The following is a 20,960-nucleotide window of genomic DNA, read 5'->3' as shown; positions in this document are numbered from 1 at the left end:
ATACTAAAAGCAGTCTTAAAACCCTTTCCCTGCTTGGCTCCTAGAACAACGGCAGCCAGACTTGTACCCTTCATCCCCCTCCAGAAGCAGGAGATTGGTGGATTCCTTCCACAGGTAACTGACCCAAGAGAAAATACCTACAGACAGGTCCACTCAATAAAAATCTGGCATTCCGGACTTCCCTGGTGGTGCAGTGGTTGAGAATCCTCCTGCCAATGCAGGGGACACGGGTTCCATCTCTGGTCCAGGAAGATCCCACATGCCGCAGAGCAACTAAGCCCGTGGCCACAACTACTGAGCCTGCACTCTAGAGCCCGTGAGCCACAACTACTGAGCCTGTGTGCCACAGTTACTGAAGCTCGCGCGCCTAGAGCCCGTGCTCTGCAACAAGAAAAGCCACTGCAATGAGAAGCACGGGCACCGCAACGAAGAGTAGCCCCCACTCGACTCAACTAGAGAAAGCCCGCGCACAGCAACGAAGACCCAACGCAGCCAAAAATAAAAATAAATAAAATAAACAAATTTTTTAAAAATCTAGCATTCCGCCTTATAATCCTATAGCAAAGTTCACCAAGCAACAAACTGTTCCCACCCCCTCAGATCTTCCAGTCACCTTTTAGTCTTAAATTCAAACAGGCAGTGAAAAGCTCCCCAAACATTTAGGGAAAGACAGAAACTAACAGAGAAAAGGAATGTGGAGGAAACCAACACAATGCAGTTTAGAAGAAAACTTTTTTAGTGATCCTTAATGTCATCAGGAAGATAAATAGTTTGTATTCATAAAGCAAGGACGGAGTGCTAAAAAAGAAGCAAAGATCAAGAAAGAGCTCTTATAAATAAAAATATAAATACTCAAATTAAAATTTTAATAGAAGGATTGGATGAAAAATTAAGGAAACATCTTAGATCAAGAAGATAAAGTCATGGAAAGTGGGAGATAAAAGATTTTTTAAAATTAGAGGGAAAATCAAGGGTGTCCAAAATCTGGCTAATTAGAGTCCCAGAAAGAGAGAAGAGAGAAGGGGAGGAAGTCCTTAGCAAATAATAAAAGACAGTTTCCCAGAACTAAAAGTCAGTAGCCTTTAGATTGGAAAGACTCACTTAGTGCCCAACAAAAATGAATAATAAATGACCCACACGAAGGCATATCTTGGTGAAATTTCAGAAAAAAAAGTAGATTAAAGATAAGACCTTCAAAGCTTCAGATTTTAAAATATAGGTCACATTCAAAAGATCAGGAATCAAAATAGCAGTGGAAGTTAGGAGACAATACAGCCATGCCTTCAAAATTATAAGGAAAATTTATTTCCAACCTATCAAATTAGAAAATAAATTTAAAATATTATTTAAACAAAAAATTCTCAAAATTTTATTTACCTTGTACTCTTTCTTAGGAAGCCGTGGGAAAATTTGTTCCAGCAAAAATTAAGGGAATAAAATGGTACATGAAGGGGGAATCAGGTGGAGCCCGATGGAGTCCCTAATTAAGAACACAGATCTGTGAATCCAAGGAGACTAAGTTGGTTGGAGTTCACAGGGCAGAGTACTAGAGAGGAGAAAGCTGCACAGAGAGAATTCTGGGACCTTCAGAGGGTTTGCCTCTAGTATTCAATAAAATACTGATCAACACATGCATATAAGGAAACTGCCCAATGCTAGAGAAAGAATCACCCAAAAAGATTAGAGTGAACAAACCCTAATGCTCACACAGGGCCAGGAATAGTGTATGTTCCCACCAGCCAGACCAGAAAATCTCATGATTCATGGGGGACCTGGTAGCATACTCAGAAGGGTCTTGCCTCAGTAGTGGGGAAAAATTTCCCCTGGACTAAACACTGCTTTGATCACACCTAACAAATCTTAAAAGCAAGACCTGAAAGGAACAAGCTATTTTCAAGTAACTTAACCGTGTCCCAGAACAAAGTTTAGGAATATTTATAGGAATACAAAAATGTATAGTGCCCAATAAGATAAAATTCACATTGTCTGGCATCCAATAAGAAATAACCAGACATGCAAAGAACCAAGAAAATAAAGCCCATAATAAGGAGAAAAAAGCTACTAGTTGAAACTGACCCAGATATTAGAATTAGACATTAAAGCAATTATTATAACTGTATGTTCAAAAAGCTAGAGAACCCTGCTACCTTCTTGCTCATGCTCAGCAAATGGCTTTGCCTCCTATTTTACAAAGAGAAGGGTAGATATGAAATGATAAATTCCTCAATTTCTCACACCAAACTGCTGGGCATACTGACATCCACATCCATTACTTCCGTCTTCCTTCTGGTTAAATGGAAGAGATGTCCCTTCATTTGTGCTTTGGCCACATACCTTCTTTTTTCCATAGCTTCAGTTTTGCCCCATCTCTAGCTGACCTGCATCCACTTTTTTTTTTATAATTTATTTATTTTTGTCTGTGCTGGGTCTACGTTGCTGCACAGGCTTTCTCTAGTTGTGGCGTGCAGGGACTATTCTTCGTTGCAGTGTGCAGGCTTCTCATTGCAGTGGCTTCTCTTGTTGTGGAGCACTGGCTCTAGGCGTGCGGACTTCAGTAGCTGTGGCGCACAAGCTCAGTAGTTGTGGCACATGGGCTTAGTTGCTCCGCAGCATGTGGGAACTTCCCGGGACTAGGGATTGAACCCTTGTCCCCTGCACTGGCAGGCAGATTCTTAATCACTGCACCATCAGGGAAGTCCGACCTACATCCACTTTTAAACTCACTCACATCTCTCCTATCTAAAAAAATAATACCCACAACTTTCCTCTACCTCATAGTCATTCTAGCTACTGCCATATCTCTCTCCTTCTCTTCATAGCAAACTTCTTGAAAGAATTTTCATTTCTTCACCTCTAATTTACTCTTCTTAAACATTTGAAAGTTACTTATATTAACGTAATACTTTTACCTAATTAAATACTCAAATGTTGCTAATAGTTATACTGCAAGAAGTAGCAATCTCCTCTCATCCTCAATTTCTGCTCTCCAATAATAATAGTATTGAGCATTTACTTTGTGTTGGGCGTTATTCTAAGCCTTCATAAGTACTAACTCATTTAACCCTCACAAAAACTTTATGAAATAGACACTATTATCGTTCCCATTTTGCAAATGAGAGAATGAGAATGAAGCTCAGAGAGGTTATATGACTTCCCTAAGAGCAACCAACTAGTTTAGGATTAGAGGCAGGATTCAAATCTAGGGAGTCTAGTGCTATAGTCTAGACTTAAGAAGGGCATGCACCTATCTATGTGGCCAGAAGTTTCTCTGCCCCTACACCAACACCAACATAGAAAGCTCCAGGCCTGAGTGGGCAGCAGAGAGCCATGACATCACTAGGGCACACGGTTGGCTGTGCATTAGAAGAACTGGTAGGCTACAGAGACAGAGAGAAGGGTGCCAGAAATCCACAGGGCAATCTACCACACTGAGGCTTAGTAACTAGCCAGCTGGTAAAATATTCAGGTGGCAGCTGCTACATATTGATACATGCCTGAACAGAATTAAGTGACTTTAAGCTGGCCCCTTTTCATAAGAGGAGGCATGCTGAAAGAACATAAGGAACTCACCTCTCAGCAATATTTTTTGCAGACTGGAGAAACCGTGCCTGGTCATTTTCTTTCAGGATATGCTCAGCTTGGTTGATGAGGACTGTTGAGCGTTCAAGACACTGGCGGCAATTAGCAACCTGCTGTGCCAACTTTCTCAGTTTCATAACCTTAAAGAATTAGCAAAAGAAAAATAAGATAACACATCCAGTGGTTAATTAAAAATGATAAAACAACATGAAGGAGATCTGTTGCAGTGATTCTAAAAATAAGACCTATTAACATCCCATGGTCCCTGTACTAAGCACTCACCTTGTCACCCTACCCACCATGCCTGTTTTGTCAACCCCTCCTACCACCTACGGCCCGCTTACTTACCCTGTAACACAGTCATATACTCCAGGTTACCTACCTCCTCTTTTTATTGATCAAGTTAATTATTTTTATTATAAAAGCAATGCATGGTCATTACAGAAAATTTAGAAAATAAAAAGTATAAAAAGAAACCCTACCACCAAGAGATCACCATTGTTGACACTTTATTGTCACATACATGTTTAATAAAAAGCACCTCCTTTTTCTTTATGAGTATCTACATTTCTATGTATATATTTCTCTAAGCATCTTTAAGCATACCTATGTGTTCACAGACCTGTGTTCTCGGACACTTAAGTTCCTGTGTTAGTTGGAACCACCCAGCGTGGCACAAAGTAATGGTTATCACTCCAGGCTCTCATAACTTCTCACACTGTACACACAGCATGAGCTCACAATCACTATACTGACCAGCAGACCAGCAAGCGTAAAACCATAGAGCTGCATAGAGGCTCACTCCTGAGCTTCTTGACCACGATTCTTCAGTTCCCATGCTAAAAGCCTGGAAAAGTCTTCTCTCTCTCTCCTTCATCTTTTATATCTAATCAGTCGATGATTCCCATCATTTCCTTGCTAGCAATGCCTGTTATGCTCTTCCCTTCCGTTTGTGCTACCACTTCCCTGGTTAGGCCTTCATCAACTCATGCCAAGAATCATTCCATAAGCCTCATAACATGCTTGCCTGACTTCAGTATCATCCCATTCTGATCTACACTGCACACTTCTGCCATATCTATCAGTCTTCTCCCTTCCTCAGAAACTAGAATGATTTCCTAATGCCTTTCAGATTAAGCCCAAAGTCCTTACAATGGCAGTCATGATCCTTCTGTAATTCTGGTTCACATTTATACCATTACTTTTTTTTTCTTTTCGTATTGACTTATACCATACACACAGTAAAGCACCCAAATCTGAAGTGTACAACTCCATGATTTTTTGCATATACACACACCCATGTAACTACCAACCAGGTCATGATATAGAACGTTTCCAACACCCCAGAACTGCCATCATTTTGACTGAATTCATAGCACTAGGCCAAATATTGCTTCTTCTTTGCCCATCTCCCTAAAATCTCATTTCTTCTTGCTTTCATGACCCAAGTTCAAACTGGAACCATCGGGATGAAGCTTGGACGTTTGTAAAGTCAACTCGGCCTTGGCCTCACTGAACTGCTGTGCTTTACCTTTGTCTCTTTGATTTTGACAGCAATCATTTGTTTCCTCTGCTGGATGATCTCTACCAATTCGTCACATTCTTCCATAAGTTTTGCCTCATGCATAGCAGTATTCACCTGCCAAGAAAGTCCAGAGTGTTACACAGTGAATTCTGCCTTTGTCCCCTGCGGGCTCTCTAAGGTTCGGACTGATAGCTAAACATGCATAACTTCTTCCATACCTCCCTCATAAGATCCACTCCTAGAAGAAGGGTAGAGATGATGATATTAATGATGCAAGGGCATTGAAGCACCACAGATAGGAAGCTCTCCGGCCTCTGGTAGATCATGATGGTTAACGGAGGCTGGGCAGAAGGACAGATGAGATGGGGGCATATTATTCTCACTGTGAAATTCCCTTTACTCCAGCACCCTGTCCTCCTACTGTTCTTTTGGAAAGAGGGTAAGGAGATTTAAGTACATCAGGGAAACAGGATCCCTCTCCACAGGCACAAGAATATTAAGATAACATTACAACAACATATTTGTATCATCCTAACAAAAGTATTTTCAGTTTTCCTTGTTCCTTTCTAAAATATAGAAAATGTTTCCATTTTAAAATATATGAATGCATAGCTATATCTTCACATTAAATATATGATTGTGTAGATACATTTTCACATAGTTGTCATCATGTCTTAGTAGATATTTCTCACTTTGGGCTGTCCAGTATCTGAATACCTTTCCTACTTGGGGATACTGGCTATATGAAAATATCTTTACTGCCAAGTCACGGTAGGGGGTGAAAAAAAAGCCACCATTCTTCATTGTCTTCCCATGTACTGACTTCTCCTTCTGCCCATCTCTATTACTGTTGACATTAGATGATATGAAGTCCCAAGCTGGGCTAAAATGAGAGCAGAGGATCTTTGGGCTGCCTAAGTGTAAAAGGAAAGGAAGGGGAAAGGAACTTACATCTTTTAAGCATTTAATGTGTCAATTACTTTATATCGATAGATAAATGATTTCATATAATTATCAGAACCACTATAGGAGCTATTCTTATTTCCATTTCACAGATGCGAAAACTGAGGCTAAGAGAATTTCAGCAACTTGCTCAAGATTGCACAGCTGGGACGTGGTGAGACCAGTATTCAAACCAAGACGTGTCAAGGGAAACCCCTGGGCTGGCGAGGTGGGCGGACAAGGTTCAGTTCCATTTCAGCAGCAGTCACACAGGGAAGCACAATCATTCCAAGAGTCTATTCAAGGATCACTCGAGTAGAGCTCTAAAAAGCCGAGGAATAGACAATGGGTTACTTGAGAGCACCAAAACTCAAGTGGCCAGATGTGCTTCATTAGCAAGGTAGGGCTGCATTTCCAATTGCTAGCCCTCTTCAAAGGGCTCCTTTACATACTCCCAAGCCCAGCAAAATACCTGTCGCTGGACCCTGCTGCCTCCTCTCTCACCCTCTAAGGTCTCTGCTGGCCAATTTTCTGTTTCTTACCTAACTGAAATAAAATATGCTTGCCGAATTTCAACCTTGTTTTGTTTTATTTCCACTTTCCAAGGGGCAAATGCCACAATGAGAGCTTCCATTTGTCCTGAATGAACAGTCCCACTCAGGCCATTCTAGTTTGTTTTCTCAGACTCCTCACTCTCTCCCCAAGTTGGATCTACCTTTCCAAGGTAGATAATATCACCCTCTCAAAGAACTCCCACTCATGTGAGAATAAGAGATTCATCTAGTGCTCCCTGGATCTGTGCTTAGACTATCTGGAGACTTAGTTCCCATTTATAGTTTCCTTTTGAGGCTGCTGATGGTATAGTACACAGTGGTATGGTGCCTTGTTTCTTATAATTCAGCCCTTGGACTAACCTTGACATAACACTCACTACATGCCAGGCACTGCCCTAAGCAGTTTATATACTAGCTCTCTCAATCACCAAAACAACCCAATGAAGGACGTACCATTAGCCCCATTTTACAGATAAGGAAACCTGAGCACAGAGAGACTAAGTGACTTGCTCAAGGCCACACGCCTAGTAAGTGGCAGAGATGGGATGTGAACCCAGGGAGTCTGATTTTAAGAGTCCACACCTTTAACCATCACACTAAACTGCCTCTCCAGTCTAGTGTAACAGAATCCTGTCTTCAGTTCCTGACGATCATTACCTCTTCTGCACCATCCATCTTTATTTTGTCATCCTATTCTGTTTAGTCTTTTCAGACTACCTGTTGTTCCCCTAGAAGGCCATGCACATCCAAGTCTTGTGCCTTTGCTCAAGACTCTCCTTTCACTTGGAAAGTCACTTCATTATTTGTTTGTTGAACAAAGTTCTACTTATCTTTCCAAGCCCAGCTCAAAGATCGTCACTTCTGAAACTTTTTCTCACCTGCTTTGATACAGTTGGTTCCCTATTTATATTCCCATAGCACTTTATATATAATTCTATTATACCATTTACTACATTACAGGAATTTATTAGTTTGTCTTCCCTGATCAAACATGAGTTCCGGAGGCCAGCGGCTGTGTCGTATTTTTTGATATCTCCAGCAGAGTGACTAGCATGTGGTTGGTGTTCAGTAAATATTTGTTGCATTGAATTGAATGGGGGGCAGTATCTCACTGCCTGCCAGACACGTCCACTTGGTTACTCAAGTTACCCTAAACTCAGTATGTCTCAAAACAAACTCATCACTTTCCCTCTAAATCCAGCTTCCACCTCTGATTTCCTCTTTTTGGTTATTTCTACTATCATTATTGCACTTGCTCAGGTTCCGTTACCTACTTCTCCCTCATCCCCCACATAAATTCACAGCAGTCCTGCCAGAGTCCTACCCTCCTTTACTTTTCAATCTCACTAGAGTTCTTCTCATAATACAATGAGGCTCTGGGCCAAGGAAACAATAAATTGAAGCCCTTATCATCTTTTTGGACTATTATTGTAAAAGCCTCATTAATTCATCCCCCTACCTCTAGAATCTTTCCTTTGTAACCGCCCCCCATAATCCACCCTACACCCTGAAACCAGGGAAAATCATCACCATCTTCATCATCAACCATGTGTTAATCATCTCTTGTGTGCAATGCATTATGCTCAGGCCCTGCCCTCAATAAATGTGCAGTCCAAAGGGTGATAAGGGCTTCAGCTTATTGGTTCCTTGGCCAATTTTATGGGGGAAAGCCTCATACATATAAAGCAAACAAGTCAAGTTAGCATAAGTGAAATATCAATGAGTGGTGAAGGCTACAATCTACAGAAATTGAAGGGAAAGATCACTCTCAGTGGGGAAGTGGAGAAAAGACGCTTGAATGGAGTGGGACTTGAATTGAGCCTTGGAGATGGATAGGACTCAGATTTAAAAGGTGAGAAGGAGGGAAATTTTGAGCCAAGCTAATGAGATTGAACCCTACTCTTTAGACAATGTGGTATCTTTGAAAATATGGGAAGGGGGGGAGAGGGTAAGATGGTGGGAGAATGACCATAATTAAAATTTTTAAGAAGATGAACTGGGATTGTGATTGGGGGCAATAGTAAGCATGGGGACAATTTAGGAGGCCATTGTGATGTGAACAGGGCCTAGCCAAGGAGGGTAACAGGAACTGAAAGGAAAGGTCAAATATGAGACGCACCCCCTTGCTTGAAAATCTTCAATTAGACAGCAAGCTCCTTGAGGAAAGGTTTTATGACACTTTGTTTCTCCCATTAGAAAACATTAGAAAATATACTATAGTAAATGCATTTTGTAGAGAAAATGTAGGTTGAAGTGAGGGAGCTTGGGTGGGGTTTGGACAGTTGCATCAGGCAGGATAAAACAGCCAGATGCAACTAGTAGAGCAGAAAGTTGGCTGAAGAGGCAAAATCCCAAACTAAAGGTAAAGCAGTGACATTAAAATCTTTCCATGTCAAGAAGCAGCGCAAAAGAGCAGGGTCCTTAAGTGTTTTCTGAACAGGAAATACTCCAGGGAAAATCTGTCTTCATGATGTGAATAGAACATCTCAAATTGCTTGGAAGGCACTTGAAAGCCCTGGTATTTTCCTTGTTTGCAGTTTTCTTTGAAAATGCAGTGAGGTATTTCACTTGCTTATTAACCCTCAGCTGAAAACAACTGGGGTTAACTTGATAAGCATTCTTGGTCCGTTGATCTCTTGGTTGGTTCATTGGTTAGTTGGTTGGTGGTTTGTGGAAGACTCAAGATTTTTATTTGAAGTTTGTTCTTTGGTTTAGGTTAGTGGGTTTGACTAAATGGCTTTATGTCTGTGGAAAAATCTATCCTCCCTGAAAATACCATTAGAGTAATCTTGGCAACATACTTGTGTAAAGGAAGGGCAGTTTCTGATGTTTAAGACTGAGTCTCAGCACCAGTCTTCCAAGGCCTAAGCACTAGGGAACATGGGCCTTCCTGTTAAGCCTCCAGATCTTTTCTGCTCTGTGCTCTCTTCTTTCCTCCCAAAGGCAGCAAGAATTTGACTCTCATGTTTCTTTCCAACTGCCCACCCTACTCTGTTTCCTGTAGTTCTTTCCTACCTCCCAGCCGAAAGATTAAACCCAGAGTCAGACCTAGTCTTCCCCAATTTCCAGCCTTCCCTGACACAAAGACACACATTCGCTATTTGAAGGATTTTCTTGCAGGTCACTACAAGGAAATCAATACATAGGGGTTCACAAAAGCCACAAGTTGCCAAGGTTTAAGAGACTGCAAAAAGTTATTTTGGTCATTGTTCCTGTTCCCTATTGAAATGTAAATGGACTAACCTTTTACCCTTCCCTTCTTTTAGAGAGTTTATTTCATAATTTCTTGGGAGATCTCCCACACACTCATTCTATAGGTCTTTTATCTCTGGGTTTTAAGTTCATCAGCCTTCCCTCCAGCCCACCCCCAGGAGAAACTTCACCACTCATACCCTCCCCTGAGCTCAGTCACGTCCATCAGTCCTGCAGAGCACGCATTGGAGTTCAGGAGGAACTGAGATTTCATGTTCAGGTGGAACAATATGTATGAAATAGTGGATGAGCCCTCTACGCAGACTCAAGTGCAATTTATTTACATGGTAATAGAACTCCTCCTTGGCATCTCCATCTTAGTGTACTACACTCTAAAAGATCAATGCCAGCTTAGTTTATTTCCTGGACTTCCCTGGTGGTGCAGTGGTTAAGAATCTGCCTGCCAATGCAGGGGACACGGGTTCAATCCCTGGTCCGGGAAGATCCCATGTGCCGCGGAGCAACTAAGCCCCTGTGCCACAACTACTGAGCCTGTGCTCTACAGCTGATGAGCCACAACTACTGAAGCCCATGTGCCACAGCTACTGAAGCCCGCGCACCTAGAGCCTGCGCTCCACAACAAGAGAAACCACCGCAGTGAGAAGCCCACGCACCGCAACGAAGAGTAGCCCTTGCTCGCCACAACTAGAGAAAGCCTGCGCAAAGCAACGAAGACCCAGCGCAACCAAAAGTAAAATAAATAAATAAATGATTATTTCCTGAAACCTTCTGCCCAAATAGATCTTCCCCTTCCACCTAGGAGATTTTGAAATGCCAGCATTAAAGATCATTTGGAAATGTTTTTATTTCAGCAAACACTTATTGAGTGCCCACACCACATACAAGGATTCCTGAGTGGGACCAAAATGATGAAAAAGACTCAGCTTCTGCCTTCAAGGCACTTATAGTCTAGTGCAAAAGATGAGTGTGAATTCAGCTAATTACAATTTAATGAATAGCAGAACAAGCAATAGAATACAAACACAGCTCTCGGAGAGCATAGAGAAGGGAAAATAATTTGGCCTGTGGAAAAGGACAGTCAGGGGATTAGGGAAGGTTTCATGTAGCTGAGCTGGTCTTGAAGGATGAGGTTTATGGGGAGAGAATTCCAGGCAGAGAGAATACTATAAATAGCGTGAGCAAAAACACAGGCAGGAAAGCAAAGAACGTGTTTGGGTAAAGCAGATCAGCCTGACAGACGCAAGGGAGGGAAATAAGGCTAGAAATGGAGACTGCAGATATATTATGGAAAGCTGCACTGTCATTTGGAGTCTTTGAACGTACCTGGATAAAATGTCTGGATCTTAATGCCATAGTTAACACCTTAACCATCTTAGTTGAGAACAAGGTGGAGAGAAAAAGCAGGCATAGTATTCCAAGAAGTGGAAGGGCACAACAAATTTCTCACTTCCCATTCTTGCCCAGGAGCACCCAGGTGACCACTGCCCCACCTTCTCAGACTCCAAAATGTCAGAGAAAATAGGCTGAGGGCTTCATTCTACACGCAGCCACTTTCTGTGCAAAGGAGATGAGAAGGAAAAGTGAGAGGTAAATTGAACATCTGACGAATTATCAAGGAATTGTTACGAACAACTCTGTCACCTTGCTGAGCTGCAAAGAATTCATTACTCTCATAACGATGCAGTCAAGAAAACACAATGTTCTCTCTGTTTCTATGAGTTCAGGTTTTTTTTTTAGATTCCTTGATTATACTTAACAAGACTATATTGTATACTTGAAAGTTGCTATGAGAGTGGATCTTAAATATTCTCACCACACACACACACACACACACACACACACACACACAGGTAACTATGTAAGGTGAGGAATGTATTAATTAACCTTATTGTGGTAATTTTGTGATATATTAGCATATCAAATCATTGCATTGTAAATTTTAAACTTACACAATGTCTTCTGTCAATTATATGTCAATGTTATATATTATATGTCAATTATATATGATATATGTCAAATAAAACACAATGTTATATGTCAATAAAGCTGGGGGGTAAAAAGAAACCACGATGTTTATGATACAGATGTTGCACTTACTGTGGCAGTATCTAAGCTAAGGTGTTGACCCATATCACACTTTAAAGGACACCATCACACACACCACCACCTCCGCAGCCCTTTGTATAAGGAAGGTTCAAATGTATAAAAGGAAGAGGAAAACGAGACTACCTTCTTTTTCGTTTTCCAAAGCAAAACACTGCAACATTTCAAAGATGATTCTGCCAGCTTTACATAAAAATAACTTTAAAGTAGGGTTGTTTTTATGAATTTTATCTGTTTCATTGGATTTGGAGGGAGGGGGTCACTTAACAGACTGGGGGACATGTAAAACTATTAATAGGAGTTTGAGTCCCCTGTACTGGAGTAACTGCAGCTTAGGAGACAAAAAAATTAAGAATTCCTGAGGCATAGTTAAGCAACCTACTGCCTCAGTGCTTAAGTTTAATTTTTTGGCAGAGGAGTGGATGAGGGGTTGCAGAGTAGAGGTAGGTGGGGGATGGGAGTGGCTCACTCCCATCTAGGGTGTGGATCACACACACTAGAAAAGTAGTGTGGCTGAGGAGGTAGCAGCCAGGCCATCTCTTGAAGTGTAAGAACCCTAGCGTATTGGGCCCAGGGATCCATGCTGTGGGAGGCCTCGAGACAGACCTGGACATCGACTGACAGACACGTTTCCTGTCAGCTTGTGGGTGCTTATGATGTGCTAGGTGCTGTTCTAATTGCTTCATATATTTTAACTCATTGACTTCTCCCACTTACCCTATGAAGGCACTGTTGTTATCATTGCCATTTCACAAAAGAAACTGAGAAACGCAGAGGTTATGTAATTTGCCCAAGGTCATACATATAACTATGTAAATGGCAGAGCCAGCATTTGCCCTCCGGCAGTCTGGCTCTTGTCCATGATTTAACCAGCGTGCATGCGTGTGTGTGTGTGTGTGTGTGCGCACGCATGTGTGTGTGTGAGAGAGAGAGAGAGAGAGAGAGAAACAGAGACAGAGAAAACGTGTTCATAAACATACTTCTTTTCCTCTCAGAGTTGCCTCTCAAGATAATCACATTCCTTAGAGTTAACTATTACAAACATTTTGTGTAATTCTTTCCTGATTTTGAAAATAATATATAGTATAAAGATGCATATAATGTACCATTTAGAACATATAATGCACACACATGTGTATCAACACATACACGTATTCCATATTTATTTTACCCTGAGTTTAACTAACAAAAATTTTGGCAACAGAGAGGACAATTTGCTCCATATACGTGCCTTAGGAATGGCCCTGTGCCATGTGGCAATTCTTTGTTGGCTTTAGAATCCCTTCTCCTCAGGGATCAGACCCCCAAGCCTTGGTAGCCTTAGGGTTAGTTACTTTCTCCCCCATATTCTCTTTCCACACAAGGTTGCTGTTTAGAACATGCAAGAAGTAGGAGAGGCATAATCTAGGTTTGCACCTGGGATTCTATATATATAGCTATAAATCCTATGTGAAATGAGGCAGAAACCTCCTTTCTATCTCTTCAGAACCACCGAACTGTCAGATCTTAAAAAGACTGAAGAAATCATCAATTCCTAGCCCCTCACTTTACAGATAGAAATATGAGGCCTAGAGAGGAGAAGGGCTTACCCAACAATCTATTACTGATCAATGACAGGGCAAGGCTGGAGCAAGATCCTTTGACTCCCCATCCAGTGTTCTTCCTACTCTACTGCTTGTTTTGTGAAGCACAGCACTTGCTTAGAACCCCCTCTGAAGATATAAAACTCTCTAGATCTCACCCTTGTGTACTTACCCTAGAAATATGAACATGTATGTCTAAACACAAAACAACTTGCATGAATGTTTATAACAGCTTTATTTGTATTAGCCAAAAACAACTGAAATGCTCTTCAGTGGAGGCATGAATAAACAAATTGTGGAACATCAACAATAAAATGTTTTAAAACTATTGATACACAAAACTTAAATGTATCTCAGAGGCATTATGCTGAGTGGCATAAGCAAATCATAATATGTCACATAAAGTATGATTCCATTTATATAACATTCTACAAATTACATAGTGATGAAGAACAGATCAGTGGTTGCCAGGGGGCAGATGTGATGACAAAGAGTTTGCACCCCAGAGGTTTTGGGGGGTGATGAAACTGTATTGTTCTGATGATAGTGGTGATTACACGAATCTATACATGGGATAAAATTCATGGAAATACACATACTCCCCCACCCCCCAAAGTTTGAGTACATGTAAAAACTGGTGAAATTTGAATGAGGTCTGTAGTTTGCTTAGTAGAATATTGTACCAATGACAATTTCCTAATTGCGATAGTTACATGGTTATGAAAGATGTTAACACCGGGGAAGAGGAGATGAATGGTATGTTGGAACTCTATTATTTTAGCAAATTATTTTCTTTAATTTTTTTAAATTATTTTTTTTATTTTTAAATTGCTAGATTTTAATGATCTTTTACGGTTCCCTTTTTGATACAAGAACTTACTTATTTTAACATTTTTTTATTGGAGTACAATTGCTTTACAATGCTGTGTTAGTTTCTGCTTTATAACAAAGTGAATCCGTTATACATATACATATGTTCCCATATCTCTTCCCTCCTGCCTCTCCCTCCCTCACAACCTCCCTATGCCACCCCTCTAGGTGGTCACAAAACACCGAGCTGATCTCCCTGTGCTATGTGGCTGCTTCCCACTAGCTATCTATTTTACATTTGGTAGTGTATATATGTCAATGCTACTCTCTCACTTCGTCCCAGCTTACCCTTCCCCCTCCCCGTGTCCTCAAGTCCATTCTCTATGCCTGCGTCTTTATTCCTGTCCTGCCCCTAGGTTCATCAGAACCATTTTTTGTTTTTAGATTCTATGTATATGTGTTAGCATACGGTATTTGTCTTTCTCTTTCTGACTTACTTCACTCTGTATGACAGACTCTAGGTCCATCCACCTCACTACAAATAACTCAGTTTCATTTCTTTTTATGGCTGAGTAATATTCCATTGTATATATGTGCCACATCTTCTTTATCCACTCATCTGTCGATGGACACTTAGGTTTATTTTAGCAACTTCTATATAAGCTTAAACTTATTTCAAAATTTAAAAGAAAAAGAAAGAAAGAAAACTCTAGATGTCCCACAATGATTTAGGCAGGTCTGGTGAACCAACATTTATGTATTTTTCTGAAGTTATAACTAATATGTCTTCAGGTCTTTGCTCAAATGGCATCTCATCTCATACTCCACTTTGCACCCTGGTTTATATTTATCCATAACACTTATAACCTCTAATAAAAATATATTTGTTTATTGTGTGTCTCCCCCAACTAGAATGTAAGCTTCTTAAAGTTAAGGACTTTGTTTTGTTCACTACACCTATAATAATGCCTGGCACACTGTGGGTACTCAACAAATATCTGTTGAATTAATGAATGAATGTGAGTATGTTGCCCCTGAAATAAAGGACAAACGCAAAATTGTATACTAGATTACATTTCTTCATTACATGAGACAAATTTCCCTTAACCTTTTCTTTTTACATAATTACTCAAAATGGTAATTTTGTTCTGTCATTTACATATTGTTTGCTGCATTATGGAAGATTTGGAAAGATATCGGAATAACAACCTGGGTGCTAGGAGATCACATATTCTGAAATGGTTCTTCACCCAATGTTAAAAGAAAGAAAAATTTACCTCCTCTGGATAATCGGCTGAGCTTTACTCACCCTTACCATGCATAAAAGATTATACTTACAACAGTCAGCCACCAGAGGGTACTGTTTATTCAGTTATCCTTTCTCAATACCTATTGTGTACCAAGCCATGTGCTGGGTATAAAAAAGTGGATAGGACACAGTACCCGCCCGCTCTCAGAGTTTGCAGTATGGTGGGGAGACAGATCAGTACATAGAAGTGCTACGACAGAAGTATGCATAGGGTGTTCCAGGTACACGGGGTAAGGAGAGAGAGAGAAGTGCAGAGCATGTGTGATGGCTCCCTGGAGGAGGTGATGCCTGAGCTGAGTCTTAAAAGACAAATAGTAGTCAGCCAGGAGAAATGGGGAAGAGTGGAAGTTCTGTGAGGGCAGGGGCCATGTTCACACTGTGTTCCCAATGCCTGGCTCAAGGCAGAAATATGCTTAAATATCTGTGGAATGAATGAACAAATTATAAAGTGCAGGTAGTAAAAAGCACATGCTAGAGGTAGGTAGGGTCCAGATCATGATAGGTCTTATAAATCTTTATCTTAATGGTGATGGAGAACCATTGAAGGGTTTGTGGTAGGGGAGTGACATGTGGGCTTTGCACTTTAAAAAGATCATTCCCACAACAATGTGGAAGATGGATTAGAGGGGGGACAGCATGAGTCAGAGAGACCAGTTAGGAATTGCGGTTTCCAAAATGACTATGGCGTGGTCATGGCCACCGCCCTTAAGAAGCTTATAGTCCAATGAAGGACACAAAACAGAGTCAGGTAATTCTAATACAGCAAAGCAGGCAGTGTAACAGAGTTGATGCACTGGCCACTCTGCCCAAGGTCATGCAGCTAGTGGGCGGCGGCGGAGCCAATATCAGAAACCAGGTTTCCTGATTCCGAGTCTAGGGCTTTCCCCCAAGTCCTCCTTTTAACTGCCTTTCACAACCACAGAACTATGTAAGAGAAAGAGAGCAGGGCGAGCCAATGAAAGATTATGCCTTCTTTAGGCTCAGACTAGACCGTGGGGAGCACTTAGCCCTTCTTTGTACTCAAGTCTGACATAAGCATCCCTCCCTAAGACCTTTGTTTCTGGGAGATGGCTTTGGTATCCTGATACTTCCTATATACATACAGAACAAGGAATCTACTGCGAGAGCCAAGGAAATTCACACTCTGACAGCTAAGGTCAGGGAAGCCATAATTCTGAGAAATAAGTCATTCTTTATGAGACAGGGGACTTCAGATGACAAAAGGAAAAAAAAAAACCTGGATCCATGTTCAGAAAAGGAAGATGGTCACTAGAAAGAGCAAGGGCCGAAGTGGAAGAGTGAAAAGAGCTGAAGAAGAGCCTATATTGCTTTCTAAGCTGCAGAGGGCAGAGGAACTGGGGAGTAGGGAAAGCAGACAGAGAAGCACCAGGAAAGAGCCTCAGGACACGGACTAGAAAAATTCTGTACGAGAGCATCAGTGAAAAAGGAGACCCCAGAAAAAAGTCCAGTTCCGTGAGTAGGTAACAAAGATGCCTTGAGAATGTATTTCCAGGGGTCCCGACTGCCTCATGAGCCAGGACAGAGACCAGAGCTAAGGAGTTTCTATGTGGGAAAGCGCAAGGAGATAAAGGGGTCCTGAGGAGAGCTCTTGGTCAGGCTATCTTGGTGGGGATGGGGTTGGGGATGGAGAGAGACAGAGAGACTGAGAGAGAGGGTGTGCACACACACGCGTGCGCACACACACACACACACACACACACACATGCGGGCACTCGCTGGGAAGGATCCCTGGGTGTCCTGGGGTAGGGGGTTATCTTTACTGAACCAAAAGCCAAACTGAAAATTGTTAAAAGAATGGGCTTTGAAGTCAGACATGAAGTTAGCCTCAGGGTAGCTTCCTATAGCTCTGCTACTTACCAACGACCTGTCTGATCTTGGGAAAGCAGCCTAAGTTTCCTCTTCTGTAAATTAGGATGATACTAGTATCTAGCCTCATAGGGTTTTGTACATGCTTATTAGATTAAACAACAGAAATAAAGCACCTGGGCTTCCCTGGTGGCGCAGTGGTTGGGAGTCTGCCTGCCGATGCAGGGGACACGGGTTTGTGCCCCAGTCTGGGAGGATCCCACGTGCCGTGGAGCGGCTAGGACCGTTAGCCATGGCCGCTGAGCCTGAGCGTCCGGAGCCTGTGCTCCCCAATGGGAGAGGCCACAGCAGTGAGAGGCCCGCGCACCACAAAAAAAAAAAAAAAAGGAAATAAAGCACCTAATACATTTTCTGGTATAAAATAGGTAGTCAAATAGTTGTTTTTTTGTTTTTTTTTTTACTACTACTGCTCTGATGATGGTGATGACTGTGACTACTATTGCTAAAACCACTATATCTTCTGGGGTTTTTTGCCGAACAAACAAGGAAGCACTGTTTTATCATCTGGTTTATTTTTATTCAGTTTCTGCATCTTTTTTGCTTTCTGGAACATACCGGGTCACGATTTGCTTTTCTCTGAGATTACCATGTCCCTTTTCTTATTCTTCTTCCCACACCTAAGCATCTAGATCTCATGCCCAAATGTAGTTACCTCCACACTGCTGGACAGGGTTCACCCTGCATCTGAAGATAAAATGGTCTCTCTTCCTACCAGGAGCCAGACCATCACCTTCCCCCTCCATTCAGAGCAGAAGGCTGATGCCAGAAAGGAGATCAAGTGCTGATTTCTGACAAAACACTGATTACATTTCACATCTTTGGCTGGGAAGGAATTTGGCTGGCTCAAGCTTGTTATTCTCTGTTTTTCTGCTCTGGGCTCCCTCATAATTAACACAATTCCCCGGGCTCAGAGCCCAAAAGATATTAGGGTGGGTCTCGAAGAAATAGGTGTGTAAGCAAGAAAGCTAACGCATTCCCTCACTTACAAAAATATAATACCATAATTACATTCTGTTTCAGTTTTCTCTGCGGTGCTCCCTAAGGGAGAGGACCCCATCTGTCCTGTACTCTGAGCTCCAAGCATAGTAGAGCACTATACCTTGGAGGCTCATTAAAATACTTGTTACTGCATTGATGAATATGCACCTTCCCACACACAATCCCTGCTCTACAGAGCAGGGATTCACCAGTTAGCCTGCCTGTGGTATTGATGAGGAAAGATGAGAGGCAGTTGTCAAAAATATGAACAGAAAGTATGGTATTATGCAAGTATTACTGGAATCAGCAATGGCCCTAGGTTACATCTAGGGACTCTATCCTGATGGGCATTGCCTTATGGTGAAAAGCCCCTGAGGCTCACATATGTGTGAGTGTTTGCATATGTGTTTGTGTGTGTATAATTCCTGTTATTCAAAACCTCTCTCCACCTTCACTAGGACAAAGCAGGTAGGTCTGTGTCCCCCAACCTCACACTTGCTCAGACAAAAGGCTACCTTTTGGGAGCTTCTTTTCCCTTATAACTCTGCCCTTGATGTTGCCCTTAACCTGATTCACCTATACGTAAACAGTGACGGTATAAGGGGGCACAGAATGTGATTTACTTTGGGTCTTTACTTTCTGCCTAGGGCTCAGGGCTCAGTTTCTCACTTTGGGAAGTACAGTAGCTCCTAGAGAGAATACAAAGAAAAGGAGAAGCAAGAAGGACTTGCTGGGAAATTCCGAAGAGCTGATCATCTTAATACAATGTTACTATAACCAAGGAAATCATTAGTTACAGTTGTGTAGTTAATATAGCTGTGTAGTTGTTATGGTTTAGACTAGAGACTGCTTTCAGGTATATTTGATTTCTACATTTGATCTTCATAACAACCTTACAAGATTGCTAGGGCAGGCGTTACTGTCTGCATTTTATAGATGAGGAAACTGAGATCCAGAGGTAAAGTGAGTTATCAAAGTCATATAAACTACGAAGCGATGGAGTTACAACCCAAATTAGGTTTTCTAATTTCAAAGCCAGGGCTCCTTCAGATTCCCCACGTTTCATTCTAACCATCAAAGAAATCCTGCTCTTTGATCACTCTCTTTGTAGCTATAACTAGAGAGAAAAAACACCCTTCCTTTTTTTCTTTTTGAGGGTTTTCATGTGCTAAGTTGCCATTTCTTCTCAGCACTTTTTTCTCCCGGGAGGCAACAAAGTAGACTGGAAAAGGCTCTGTATTTAAAGTCAAGCAGGTCTGAGTCTGAATTCTAGCTTTAACACTTATAAGCTGAGTGACCTCAGACAAGTTACTTAACATCTCTGAGCCCATCTTTCCAGCAAGTAAAATAGAAGCACTGTCACCTATCTCACAGATTGTTCTAAAAACCAAATGAGAAAACAGAGATAACAGCCTTAGCACAGAACCCGGAGCATTGTAGGAGTTAAATAAATATTGATTCCCTTTCCCACCCCTCCTACACCTCTACTTGCTACTCTAGACTGGAAATATGCAGTACTTCTTTCCCAGAAAGCTGAAATTCATTCTTAGGTTTATGTCTATACTTATTTATATTACTGTAAAAATAGGATGACTGGCATTTCAACTCTCGATGGCTTATCATTTACAACTGATATTTCTGTAATCTTTTGTTGGTTAATTGAGATAGTTTTGGAATTTAAAACATGTAGGTGTGTATGTGTGCACATCTGAATGTGTTTCCAAATCATTTAAAGGCTTCAATTATTACTCGGAAGTTATTTCTATTCTCTCAATCTTCTTAATCTCATCTAGAACCTAAAGGGCTGGGTTGGCCTTATTTGAACAATAAACTAACTTATTCAGTTACTTTGTTATGAATATACTGTAGAAATTCAGGTCTAAGATCCCTTAGAGCTCAAATCTCACATCTCCAGCACCAGATTCCAGCTGCATTTTCTAAGGAAGGATGCATCCACAAGCAGCCAATTCTTTTTTTTTTTTTTTTTTTTTGTGGTACGCGGGCCTCTCACTGCTGTGGCCTCTCCCATTGCGGAGCACAGGCTCCGGACGCGCAGGCTTAGCGGCCATGGCTCACAGGCCCAGCCGCTCCGCGGCATATGGGATCCTCCTGGACTGGGGCATGAACCCATGTCCCCTGCATTGGCAGGCGGACTCCCAACCACTGCGCCACCAGGGAAGCACAGGTGCTTTATTTCTGTTGTTTAATCTAATACACATGTACAAAACCCTATGAGGCCAGATACTAGTATCATCTAGATACTAGAAAATATTTGAAAAGATTATAGTTGAAAACTTCCATAATATGGGAAAGGAAATAGTTAATCAAGTCCAGGAAGCATAGAGAGTCCCATACAGGATAAATCCAAGGAGAAACATGCCAAGATACATATTAATCAAACTGTCAAAAATTAAATACAAAGAAAACATATTAAAAGCAGCAAGGGAAAAACAGCAAAAAACACACAAGGGAATCCC

The 20,960-nt window shown here is 41.5% G+C and overlaps 1 protein-coding gene across 9 annotated transcripts in view; it reads right to left on the bottom strand.

Annotated features, from left to right (window-relative positions):
* Positions 1-20,960, bottom strand: part of MID2 (midline 2) — a 103,496-nt gene that overhangs the window by 20,906 nt on the left and 61,630 nt on the right. For all 9 annotated transcript variants that reach the window (XM_082610468.1, XM_082610470.1, XM_082610472.1 and 6 more), the window contains 2 exons: positions 5,111-5,218; positions 3,571-3,719 (listed from right to left, as the gene is read on the bottom strand). In XM_082610468.1, coding sequence (XP_082466594.1) covers positions 3,571-3,719; positions 5,111-5,218 — 257 coding nt within the window. The remainder of the gene's footprint in view (positions 1-3,570; positions 3,720-5,110; positions 5,219-20,960) is intronic.

Source organism: Mesoplodon mirus (genome assembly GCF_964341445.2).
Source record: "Mesoplodon mirus genome assembly, chromosome: X".
In the NCBI taxonomy this organism is placed as follows: domain Eukaryota; kingdom Metazoa; phylum Chordata; class Mammalia; order Artiodactyla; family Ziphiidae; genus Mesoplodon; species Mesoplodon mirus.
The sequence above is the reverse complement of the archived record's forward strand: the minus strand, read 5'-3'. Positions and strand labels throughout refer to the sequence as shown.